Below are 13,999 nucleotides of genomic sequence, written 5' to 3'. Positions count from 1 at the left end.
CAGCATCTGGTATATATTTTGGAACACTGGTTGGTTGGTTTTTCCAAATACCAAGTTTAACATAAAAAAAGAAGGAAACTTTCTTAGCTTGATAAACTTCTTCAACTTCATTTTAATTCTATATTACTCTAGCTTTCTAACAATTCTCTATTACTTCAAGTTAATTCTATAGTACTATGTTTTATGTTTAAAAACAAATATAGGACAATTCCATTAAAATAAAAATAGGTATGAATACCACTATCTAACTTTATGGCACAAAGGTTCCAGATAACAAACTAAACATAAAAAAGAAACAAAAAATACTTATTATTTTTAGAAATTATAATTTATCCTGACAACTCTAGAAGAATGAAATAACAAGCCAGTAGAACAACTAAGAGAGTTCAGCACTATCCTTATTGATAATTGAGATGCAAAAGTCAATAGCTTTCCTAAACACAAACAATCAGTGATTAGAAAACATAAGAAACAAATGATCCCATTAAGAAAAGGAACAGAGTTATGAATTAGGAATTACGCATGGGGTAAAAGCCTCACAAGAATGTGCAATCTAAATAAAGAAGACTTAACAAATAGGGTTATGCTATGCTCTTTACTACAAAGAAGTATGATTAGGGATGCCAACTTTTTCTACATTAAACTATTCTGTGCAACATCATCCAAAAATCCCATTATAAGGTTGTATGGAACAAACTTTTTCTATGATTAACCAGGAGTTATGAATCTGCCTGAATGACCATGAACATTTTGAACTAGAAGATTAATGAGTGATGACTTGTTATCAAAGTATGAAACTATGCTATAAAATGGTACAGGTTTCATGGAAGAGAGAAAAAGATCAACAGAACAAAACTGTATAAAAATTTTGCATTTGATGAAGTAATATTTCTTTTTTTATTTTTTTTATTGGTGCAGCATAGTCATACATCTTAATGGATACAAGATGGTGGAGACATACATGCGCACATCACCCAATTAGCCCTTACCCAACTCCCGCCCCATTCCCCCCCCTCCTTCTCATGCTTGGCTTAGTGATTGACTTTGATGTGTTTGTTAAAGTACATCATGTACTTTCCCACTTCCCCCTCCCATCCCCTCAGGTCACCTTATTTGCCCATCTATAATCTCCTTCTTTATCATGAAGTAATATTTCAAAATATTGCTTAGAGGATATACTATTTGATGAATGGATGCAGGACAGCTAACCATTTCAGAACAAAGGCAGATTTCAATTTTCCATCAGTACCCTTCTCCTTGGTCTGCACACCCTTCCGCATTCTGATGTTACCTGAGTGAATACTCCATATGGAGCTTATCAATGGGCCTGTGACCCTCACGGTGGGGGCCAGGTCAAAGGGAAGAACAATGCAGGAAAGCAGAGAAAGGGAGTAGGGCTGGGGTCCCTGTGGGGTCACCTTGGGCTATCAGCTTCCCTAAAGCCAAAGGTCTCTGCTCAGGTAAGGGGTGGTCTTCACCCCGTCCTCTCCATCTCCTTCTTATGATCCTTCAGGTCTAGGTAGTACAGGTCTCCTCCACTATTACTTGGTCCACACCATTATAAATAGACCCCTCATTCAACTTTCCTTCAGCATCTCATTTTGAACACACCATTAATTTTCCTTTGTGGTCAATGTTATATCATTTACAAAATTAAATCCTAGAAAGATTAAAGACTTAAACTTATTTTTAAATATTTAAAATATGGAAATATATAAAATTGAGTATAGAAAAATTATTCTTGATCACTATAAAAATAAAATATCATAATGGAAAGAATAAATATAGTTATTTAAATAAAAACTTTAAATACTTAGACAATTAGAGAATGGATTGTAAAATTATGTGAAATACATACAATGGAATCCTACTCAGCTATAAAAAAGAACAAAATCATGTCATTCACAAGAAGATGGAAAGACCTGGAGAGCATTATGTTAAGTGAGATCAGCCAAGCACAGAAAGAAAAGGGCCATATACTTTCTCTAATATGCCCAAACTAGGGAGTATTAGGGTTACCAGAGGGACTCCAGATAATGGAGGGGAAACCTCAGAAAAGTTAGAATGGAAGGATAGGAGAGGAAGAAGGCTGAGGTTGATTACTGGAGGAGCTATATCTGAATGTAAAAGTATGAATGTAGCATGGTTAACCTGGACACTCATTATTGGGAGGGGGGATAGGTGAAGTGGGGGGGACAGGGCACCAAGCACTGTGTGAATGTATGTCATTTTCAATATGATCCTCATAAAAATAAAAAATATTTAAAAACAATTAGACAATTAGATACTCATGAGTAAAGTTAAAATATAGGAAAAGAGAAATATTTGAAATTTATAATGAAGCATTATTTGGACTATATAGACCGATTTTAAATATAAATGTTCTAAACAAATAAAATTACATGTTTTATAAGTTTACATATATGAAATATATTTTATTTATAAATATATTTTAATTTTAATATTTTATACTTTAAAATATAAAATTAAATACATATAATCAACTTTAAAAATATATATTACTAGAAAAATGGACAAGAATATGAATAGGCCACTCACTGGAGTAATATAAATGAAATAAATACTAGGTGAATAGATTCCTAATATACTAGTAATCAGGAAAAGGTAAATTAACATAGGATAACTATTTTTATTTATTGATTTATTTTGTGGTGGTACTGGGGTTCCTGGAAACCCTTCTACCTCCAGGCTACACTCCCAGACCTACTTTTATACTTTTTTTATTTGGAAACAGGGTCTCTTAAGCCAGCGCGGCTGGCTTCGAACCTGCGCGATCCTCCTGTCTCTGCCTCCCAAGCGCGAGGATTACAAGTGTGCGCCACCACACCCAGCAGGATAACTATTTTTAAATAATGGATAGGCAGAATTGAGCCCAGAGGCATGCTACCTCTGAGCTATACCCACAGTCCTTTTCATTTATTTTAGTTTTTTGAAACAGGGTACTGCAAAGTTGCAAGACTGACTAAATCTGCAACCCTCCTGTCTCAGCATCCCAAGTACTGAGATTTTAGGCATATGCTGCCTCACCCAGTTGGCAGAATCTTAAAGATTTATAACATCAAGGGCTGCTGAGCCAGCAAGGACAGAGATCTCTTATTCATGGTTAGAAAGAGTAGGAAGCCTTTTGGAGGAAAATCTGGTGGTGTATACTGAAATGATACACACGCATCCTTTATGATTCCCCCTTTTTTACATCTACTGTGGATAAAATCTTCCATATTTGCTTAAGAAGGCATATACCAGGATGCTCAGCATATTTTTATTTTTAATAATAAAAAATTCTGGAAACAATGTAGTTAGTCATCAGCTATAGAACAATTAACCCCTTCATACCATATATTATATGCAGTAAATACTCTAAGAACATCAGTTAGATCTCTACGTGCTAATCTGGGTATCTCTCTAATATGTATTATTTAGTGAAAAAGCAAACTCAGGACATTATGCACACCACAATGTAGTGTGTGAAAGCTTAAATTACCACAAAAAATGAAATTGTACTTTTATGTTTACCTTTATGAATATAAATTCACAGATAAATGTTTAAAGCATACAAACCAAACTGATATCTATTGCTGCTTTTGTGTAAGAAATGCTGGAAAATATTGGGGGAGATGTCAGGGATTTTTTACTTCTTCTGAACTGTTTTTCTTTATTTGCTATACTGAAAATTTTGTATTGTTTGGAATCTCACAACATATATGTATTTATATCTTACCTATAAATTACTATTTTTGTAGTGAAGAATTGTAGCTTATATGTAATTCCTTCAGAAAAATATAAAAAAGGAAGAGCAAATACTTTAGAGGCAAGTAGATGTGTGGCTTCAAGAAGCTGCCTAATTCCCTGGGGCTGTCTCCTCTGTGAAACAGGGATGGTTTGTTATGAAGATCAGATTAGTCAAAGCCTGCTAGACCTGCAACTGAGTTAGTGGTAGAGAAAGCATTGGCTATTTTTTTTTTTTCTCTTTCTCCCATTTGACCTGTGAGAAGCCCAAAGCCAAGAACCTACCTCGGTCGCTGGGATATTCTGGATGTCTGGCAAAATAAAAGCTCAGTCGGTCGGAATGAGTAAATGGCAAGCCACGTATGTTAACTGCTAATGGATAAACGTGTTCACATATGTTGACTGTTAGTGGGTAAACAAGAGGTGCCTCTCTAAATACCTCCGAAAGATCAAATACTTTCGTAAGGACAATAAATCAAAGAAAAAGCAGAGATGTGGGTCAGAAGGATAGAGGTTTTCAGTGTTGGAAGACTCAATGTGTAGATCTGATGTTTTCAAACTATCTTCTTCCAAGTTCCAGGCTGTGTGGTGTGGTCAGTCTCCCACAGGTTAGGGATTTGGGTACTGGAGAACCAAACTAAAAACCCAGACTCCAACCTGAGAGACAGAATATACTAACAATGGCCAGGCCGTATGTGATAAGGACAATAGAACTCTGTCCCATGCCTCTGCGGCAATTGGTCCAGAACATCAAGAATTGGCCATGACTGCAGCCCCGTGACTTCCCTGCCTTCAACTCAGGACCAATCAGAGGAAGCCAAATATATATTCCCTCCACATTCATCATATAAGATGCTCCATTTCTTGTTAGATTGTCTCCAACTTCACCATGCCAATGGCCTCCCATTAGAGGAAACCTGAAGCCTCTACACACACACACACACACACACACACACACACAAAACAAAAAAAAAAAAACAAGCCTTCCCCACGCTTCTGCTTGCCTTTGAGTCTCTGCCAAATGTTGGTGATGGCGGCAGACTCCCTTGCTAGACAGCAAGCTCTGAACACACAACCTCCATTCACATTTCAGTGGTCTTTGTCCACATCCACAAGGACTTCTCCCACATACAGTTAATACTATGGTTTATAGATAAGCTTTCTGTTTAAAATTCTAATTTAAAAAAGTTGCCAATGTAGAACTTTTCAAAGAATCTGAGATAGGAATCTCAAGAAATGAGCTTGCAACTACACTAAGAATCAAATGATGTCCACACAGATGGCAGCAAAAGGTGGCCAGACAAAGACAGGATTGATTCTGGACCATGGTCAGATGCTCCATAGGACTTTACCTCACATGCCAGGCACAGCTGGAGTCTAGGCACTGCAGAGACTGGAGTGCCTAAGTGGGAAGCTTTTTATCAGTATCTCCTCAGTAGTCAGCTAGATTAACCACATTCATAAGTTGGTTGAAATCTCCCCATTAGGCAAATGAACCAAATACATAAATAAAGTCTTAGGGGATTGAAAGAAGAGGAAGATAGTTGGAAAGGTCTCAGCCTCCATCTCCAAGGAAAAAAATGACTTCTTGGATGCCAGCTTTGGAGCCTGTCAACTCTTCATGACTATATGCCTGTTTGAAATCCTTAAATTCTCAGTATCTGTTATGGTTCGGGGTTGGAATGTATGTTTACCCAAGATCATGTGTTGAAAGCATGATCCCCAATGTAGCAAGATTCACAGGTGCTGCATGATGAGAAGAGATAGGGGTGTGGTCTTGGGGACTACCTATGTCCCTAGAGCCCTCCTATTGCTCTGTTTCTGGCCACTATGACTAAGAGTGACTTTTCTCCACCACCTGCCCTGCTGGGAGTTTCTGCCTTGGAGCAGGCCACCCATAGACTGGACCCTTAAAATGGTAAGGCAAATAAACTTTTCTTCCTCTAAGTTGTGCTTGTCAGATTTTTGGGGTCACTGTGATGGAAAAGCTGACTAAAACATCATTCCATATAGGTCTTTAAATCTATTTAAAATAAATTATGGCTGTTTTTTCCAATCTAGTGAACATTACTATGACTCCCCCCCCCCGCACCCCCCCATACACATACACATACAGAAGCTTTATAGTCAAACAAGTTTTGGACATCCTTGATGAAACCAAGTTAAAAGGGTTTTTTGGTAGGATTCAGTATGCAGTATTTCGTAAACATATTGGATGACAGAAATTATCTTCCTCCCCATCAATTCACATCTCCTAGAACATCCTTTTGTGGCACACAGTTTGGGAGAAATAGGTTCAAGACGATGCTACTTTTCAGAAGAACGTAATTGTTGCTGCTCAATACCTCTAATCACCTATTGTCACTCACTGAGAAGAGAATCAGGAGGCCAGATGAGAGGTGACAATAAGGCGCAGTTTTGATGGGCAAGAAAGAAAATAGAATCTCAAAGCAGAGCAGGGGGCTCAGAGGGGTTACATTTGAGCTTTGGGTCAAGACTAAGCACAGCTTAAGGATTCTAGCTGTTGGGATTTCTGAGAAAAGAAAAAGTGTTAAATTCCAGATGGAAAAGCCAAAGATTATATTCACCCAGTTGGTAATTTTTTCTTAACCAGCCCTTGTAGCATTATCTCCAATAAATTAGAGAGTGGCCACAAGAGTCATTCTATGGGGTGAGGACAGATTCAGGCAATGATTCTCTATGAGCCCTTCACCAGTGATAGCCCACGCTGCCATTTTAGAAGGGAGATACAGAAGGTGGAAAGGTGATTCTACTTGTTCATGTTCTGGTAAAGCTACGTTTTTTTTCTGCACCCACACCATAAGTCTTTGACAGACTGAAGGAAGGCGCACAGGGTGTTCCTGTGCTCACAGAGGGGCATCTGTGTTCACTTACTTCAGAATCACACAGCCTGTTCCCGCTGGCGGTGCTATCCAGAACACCTGGATTCGCGTCCTCCTCCGTGGGGTGCTTTCGGTGACTGCAACAGGGCAGTTACTCATAAACTGGGTTTCCTCTTCATCTATGATCTGTGGGACACCAGTGGAAAATAAGCACATTAAAATACGTCACTTTGAGGACAGCTCTCGTTTCCATGTTGACACTTCCTTATTTTTATTTTTATTTTTTGGTGGTACTGGGGTTCCTGGAAACCCTTCTACCTCTGGGCTACACTCCCAGAGTGCCCCCCCCCTTGGGAGGCACGGGGATTACAAGGGTGCACCACCACGCCCGGCTCACTTCCTTATTTGCGTTAGCAGCTCTGTATTCCACAATAGTACGTGGCAAAATTGCAGTCAATGCATATTGAATTCACATAATATTGGGGCAAGGGCTGGGCACAGTTATGCCATAGGGTCATGGTCACCGTTACCAGGTCTTATTTCAGCACTTTGAGGAACCCACCACTAGGTGATGACCTTGCTCATTTCACCAGGACAACCTGTACCCCACAGGGAAGGGAGAGGATGACAGAGCAGTAATCCAGAGCAAACACTATACAGCTCCACTTCTGTGACTCAGATACAACTCTGTAACTTAAAACTAAAATGTTCAAAGAAAATACCCTTTTGGAGGAAACACAGCCAAGTACATAAAGTTTCCCATATTCATATGCTTTCTACTTTACAGTCTCTACTTCATATATGCATTATGTTTACTAATCAGTAAATTTATCAGATTTATTTCAATTTAGCAAATTTATCATCATGATTTCCTAGGATACGACAACAAGATGGCAGGCAGCTTTTCCCATTCCCCAGGGCTATTTCAGCTCTTCTGCACACTTGCTTCTGGGTCTGCTGGGGTATGCACCTAATCCTCTAGTGTATAACAGTACAGCATTTATAGATCTTTGGGGGAAAGCCCCTTACACCTAATTGGTTTTCAGTGATAATTCTAACCGATTATTAGTTGTGTCATGAGTAGTATTAATAGAAATGAGAGATAACATTTATTGTGTTCTTCACATGTGCAAGGCACCAAGTACTTTACCTGAATTACTCACTGAAGTTTCAAATATGATCTTATTATACTTGTATTTATTTTTTAAATCTTCTCTCAGACAGTAGGCAAAAAGAATCCAGTTACTCAAAATTCTTAGTTCATGAGATAATCTCATCAGTTTACAAAACAGAGGCAGTCTTCAATTATAGCTTATTTTTACAGTTGCTCCCCATTTCCCTCCTCTCTTTAGTATCTACTCCTAAGTATTTAATATATGTGTTTCCGAGTGTATGTGTGTGGATAGATACACACTTGAAATTACAGAATTTTCTTACATTTCTTTCACTCAATGCACTTCACTATGCCAGTGTTCCTCTATGTAAATATAGCTCTCTCTTTCTGACTACAGCCTTGTATCCCATCGTTGTGTAGAGCTCTATTTCCTTATCCATTCTCCCAGGGAAGGGTGCTTGGCTGACTTCCAGCTTTTGCCTCCACAAACATTGCTACAATAAAGAGCCCCATTTTTTTGTACCTCTCATGCACATTTCTCAACAATACAAACCATATGATATGCTTTCTGGGCTGTTAGGTTGTGGGCAGTCATATATTAATTTCACCAAGTACTGACAAACTGTTCTTCAGAATGGCGATTCCTAACTATATTCTATCAGCTATGAAGCCGTGTTCCCAATTCCCCATATTCTCATCAGTACTTGTTACTATTGGACTTTCTAATCACTTCTAATCTGATGGTTATAAAGTAGCATCTTCTTGTTTTACTTCAATACTAAAAATTTTGAGCATTTTCATAAATGTAACAAATTCCCCCTTCTGTGAATTACCTACTCAGAATGTTTGCCAGTGGATTTTCATGTCGCTTTCTTGTTGATTTTTAGAATTCCCTTGATATAAATACCTCACCATTTACCAATATCTTCTTGCTGTCACCCATAGGTTAGCTTTGGAATTATTTATTTAACAGAAGTAACTAACTTCTAGTCAAACCTCTCATCATACTCATCATTTTCTCTTCCATGGCTGACCCTTTTGTGGTCTTGCTTAAAATAAATGACCTGTGATCACATAGGTATTCTCCATTATTTTCTTCCATTAGTTTTATAATTAATTAGTTTACCTTTTCATATTTAGGCCTTCAATCCATCTGGAATTTATTGTTTGAATATGATAAAGTAGGAATCCAACTCCATTTGTCCATAGTGTGAGCTACTTTAAATTTATTTTTCAGAGTAGTGTTAGGTTCACAGAAAACTATCTTCCAAAGTGGCTGTACTATTTTGCATTTCTACTAGCAATGAATAAGGGCTCCTTTTGTTCACATCTTCATTAGCATTTTTGTTGTCAGTATTTAGGATTTTGGCTATTATGTGTATAGTGGTAACTTATTATTTTAATTTGCAATTTCCTAATGACATGAAGTTGGATACCTTTCCAGATGCTTGCTTTCCATCTGTGTACCTCCCTTGGTGAGTGGTTCAGGTCATTTTTTAAAATTGCGTGGTTAATTATTGTTGAGTTTTAAGAGTTCTTTGCATGGTTTGGGTAACAGTTCTTTATCAAATATGTCTTCTTGCAAGTATTTTTCCGAGTTTTTGGCATGTCTTCTTATTCTCTCGACAGCATCTTTCACAGAGTAGAGTTTTTAAAATTTTAATAAAGTCCAATTTACCAATTATTTCTTCCAAGATTGTGCCTTTGGCACTGTTTCTAAAAAGCCATCGTCATGCCCAATATTAGCTAGATTTTCTTCTGTGTAATCCTCTAGGAGTTTTATAGTTTTTCATTTTATACTTAGGTTGTGATCCATTGAGTTCATTTTGGGGAAGGATGTAAGTCTGTAGCTAGATTTTTTTTTTTTTTTTTTTGGTGGTACTGGGGTTCCTGGAAACCCCTCCGGGCTACACTCCCAGACCTATTTTATATTGTTATTTGGAAACAGGGTCTCTTAAACCAGCGAGGCTGACTTTGAACCTGCGCAATCCTCCTGTCTCCGCTTCCCAAGTGCGGGGATTACAAGTGTGTGCCACCACGCCCGGCTGTAGATAGACTTTTTTAATGTAGATGTCCATTTGTTCAAGCACCATTTGTTAAAAAACCATTTTTGCTCTGTTGTACTTCTTTTGCTCCTTGGTCAAAGAACAATTGTCTATATTTATATAGGACTATTTATAGGTCCTTAATTCTATTTCATCGATCTATTTGATTATTCTTTCACCACGACTATACTACCTTAACTACAGCCCTTTATAGTAAGTCTTAAAATCAGTCTTTCAATTTTGTTCTTTAATACTGAACTGGCTATTCTGGGACTTTTGCCTCTCCATATAAACTTTACAGTAAACCTGTAGTCATCCACAAAATAACTTGTTCAGATTTTAATAAAGATTTCATTAAATCTTAGATCAAGATGGAAAAAACCATCTTGACAATATTGAACCTTTCTATTCATGAACATGGAATACTTCTCAATTTATTTGATTCTCTTTTTTGCTATCAGAGTTTTATCAATTTCTTTACATACAGTTTATAATATTTTATATGATTTGTATCTAACCATTTTGGGGGATACTAATATAATGAGTTTTCAATCTCAATTTCCACTGGTTTGCTGATACACAGAAAATTATTGGCTTTTGTATTTTAACTTTCTATCTGAAACCTTGCAATGTTTCAGGAGATCTTTTCTCCCCTCTTTTGGTCAATTAAAACATTTTTTCCACATAGACAATAATGTCACAAACAAAAAAAAGTTTTATTTCTTCTTCCCAGTCTTCATACCCTTTGTTTCCTTGTCTCGACTTATTGCATTGGCTAAGACTTCCACTGGTGAGAGGGGACATCCTTGCCTTATTCCTGATCATAACAGGAAGGCTTTGAATTTCTCACTATTAGTGTGATGTTAGCTATAGGTTTTTGTAGATGTTCTTTATCAAGTAGAGAAAGTTTCCCTTTATTTATTTCTCTAGTATACTGCATGTTTTTATGACTGGGTATTGGATATTATCAAATGCTTTATCTATTGATAGCATATGTTTTTTCTGTTGATGTGGTGGATGTCATTAACTGAATTCCTAGTGCAGAATCACCTTTGGATACCTGGGATAAATCCCACTTGGTCATAATATATAATTCTTTTTATACATTGTTAGATTTAGTCTGCTATTTTGTTAAAAAAAATATCACATCTATGTTCATGACAGATATTGGCTTATAATTTCCTTTCTTTGTAACATATTTGTCTGGTTTTGGTATTAGGGTATTGCTGGCCTCAAATAATAATTTAGGAAGTATTCTATCTGCTTCTAATTTTTGAAAGAGCTTATAGAGAATTGGTGTATTTTCTTTCATATATGTTTGATTGAATCTATCAGTGAATCCATCTAAGCTTGGTATTTTCTGTTTTGTGAGGTTTTTTTTTTTTTCTTCTTCAGTGCTGAGGATTAAACCCAAAGCCTCAGGCATGCTGAGAAAGCATTTTACTAGTGAGCTATATCCACATCCTTTGCTTGGAGAAGTTATTAGTTATTGCTTTTATTTTTAATAGATATAGACCTATTCAAATAGCCTATTTTTATGTGTGGTTTTTGGTAGATTATGTCTTTGAAAGAACTGGTCCATTCATCAGGTTACCAAATTTGTAGGTATAGAGTTGCTTTTAATATTATTTTGTTAGCTGGGCATGGTGGCACACGCTTGTAATCCCAGCATTTGGGAGGCTGAGACAGGAGGATCGTGGTTTGCCGGTAGCCTCAGCTACTTAGTGAGGACCTTTGCAAGTCAGTAAGACCCTGTTTCAAAATGAAGAATAAAAAATTGGGCAGGGGGGTGTAGCTCGGAGGTCAAATGCCTCTGGGTTCCATCCCCAGACCCGCCCCCCCCCAAAAAAAATATATATATCCTTTCTTTTTATGGTGGTACTGGGGTTCCTGGAAGCACTTCTACCTTCTGGCTATACTCCCAGACCTATTTTATACTTTTTTATTTTTGGAAACAGGGTCTCTTAAGCCAGCACAGCTGGCTTCAAATCTGTGTGATCCTCCTATCTCCGCATCCCAAGCACGGGGATTACAAGTGTGCGCCACCATGCCCAGCTATTGTTATCCTTTTTAATTGCCGTGTAATCAATCTATTGTGATGCCCTCTCTTTAACTTCTGCTTTTGTAATTTGTGTCTTTTCTATTTCAGTCAGATAGGCTAGAGGCTAATCAATCATAAATCTTTTCAAAGAGCCAGAGTTAGGTTTCATTAATTTTTTGTCGACTTATTTCATATTTAATTGATTTTTACTTTATTTTTGTTTCAAATAAAATATCTTTAAAATTTATTTTAATATCCTTATTGGAGGACTTTTACTCTATTTTCAACTATTTCTTTTCTTTAGACTACTATGGATTTCAATTGCTTTTTTTTCTAGTTTACTAAAATGGAAACTTAGATTACTGAGTTCTTTCTTTTTTCTAACATACATTCAGTTTTATAAATTTCCTTCCAAACACTACTTCTGCTGCATCCCACAAATCTTGTTAAGTTGTATTTTTATGTTCATTTAGTTCAGGTATTTTAAAATTTCTTTGGAGATTTCTTCTTTAACTCAGGTGCTCTTTCAAAGTGTTTTATTTAATCTCTAAGTATTTGGGGATTTTCCAGCTATCTTTCTATTATTGATTTCCAGTTTAATTCCATTGAGGTCTGACAACAGGCATTGTATGATGTCTCTTCTTTTAAATTTGTAAAGACATATTTTATGGATCAGAAGGTAGTCTACCTTGGTGAATGTTCCATGTGAGTTTGAGAAGAATGTGTAATCTGCTATTGTTAGATTAAGTTTACCATAAATGTCAATTACACCCAGTCGATCGATGGTGTTGTTGAGTTCACCTATGTTCTCACAGCTTTCTGCCTGCCGAATCTCTCCTTATTCCTAAGAGAAGAATATTGAAGTCTCCAACTATACCAGAGGATTAATCATCTTTAATATTCTCTTTGCAGTTCCAGCAGTTTTTTATTGCATGTTTTGACACTTTGTTTTCAGGTGCATACACATCAAAGATTGTCGTGTCTTCTTGGAGAACTGACCTCTTTATCACTGCACAATGGCCCTCTCTTTTTTCTTCCCCGAGGTTTGCTCTAAAATTAATATAGCTATACTCTTCTTTCTTTTGATTAGTGTTAACACAGTATATATTTTTTTCATGTACTTACCCTGGATATATATGTGCCTTTATATTTAACGTTTTGTGTGTGTGTGTGTGTGTGTGTGTGTGTGTGTGTGTGTGTGTAATACTGGGGGGTTGAAGCCAGGGGAATTCTCTGAGCTACAGCCCCAGCCTTTTTTGGTGTTTTGTTTTGTTTTGAAATAGTATCTTTCGCCGGGCGTGGCGGCGTACCCTTGTAATCCCAACGCTTGGGAGGCTGGGACAGAAAGATCACACAGGTTCGAAGCCAGCCACAGCTACTGAGTGAGGCTCTCAGCAACTTAGTGAGACCCTGTTTCCAATTAAAATATAAAATAGGTCTGGGAGCATAGCCTGGAGGTAGAAAAGCCCTTGGGTTATACCCCCAGTACCACCGTAAATAAATAAATAAATAAATAAATAATAAAATAGGGTCTTTTTAGGTTGTTGAGAGTCTTGCTAAGTTGTTGGGGTTGATCTTGAATCAGCCATCCTCCTGTCTCAGCCTCCCAGGTACTAGAATTTCAGGCATGTGCCACTATACCTGTTTTAACATTTCTTGTAGACAAAATAAGTAAATCTTGATTTTAATCTGATAATCTTTTAAATTTGTATATTTAATCTATTGACATTCAAATTAATTATTAGATTAATATCTACCATATTTATACTGTTTACTACTTGCTAACTTTGTTCTTTGTTTCTATTTTTCTTTTCCATTCTTTTTCTGGTTTTTTGTGGTTTTAAGCATTCTAATACCAAACATTTTGTATGATCCTAATTTCTCCTTTTTTAATCAGTTTTAATTATTTTTATTAAAAATTTTAATAGAAGCACAATTTGTAATAGCCAAAATATGGAACCAACCTAGATCTCCATCAACAGATGAATAGATTGAAAAATTATGGAAAATACCCACAATGAAATTCTACTTAGCAATAAAGAAGAACAAAATCATGTCATTCACAAGAAGATGGAAAGACCTGGAGAACATTATGTTAAGTGAGATCAGCCAAGCACAGAAAGAGAAGGGACATATTCTTTCTCTAATATGCTCAAACTAGGGAGTATTAGGGATACCAAAGGGACTCCAGACAATGGAAGGGAAACTT

General features: G+C 36.8%; 1 protein-coding gene across 1 annotated transcript in view; it reads right to left on the bottom strand.

The window, feature by feature from the left end:
• Positions 1 to 13,999, bottom strand: part of SPON1 (spondin 1) — a gene marked incomplete at both ends in the record, with an annotated part of 300,161 nt that overhangs the window by 210,338 nt on the left and 75,824 nt on the right. The window contains one exon of the mRNA XM_080707718.1: positions 6,643 to 6,776. Coding sequence (XP_080563844.1) covers positions 6,643 to 6,776 — 134 coding nt within the window. The remainder of the gene's footprint in view (positions 1 to 6,642; positions 6,777 to 13,999) is intronic.

This window comes from Muscardinus avellanarius, assembly GCF_963383645.1.
Source record: "Muscardinus avellanarius genome assembly, chromosome: 1".
NCBI lineage: Eukaryota > Metazoa > Chordata > Mammalia > Rodentia > Gliridae > Muscardinus > Muscardinus avellanarius.
The sequence above is the reverse complement of the archived record's forward strand: the minus strand, read 5'-3'. Positions and strand labels throughout refer to the sequence as shown.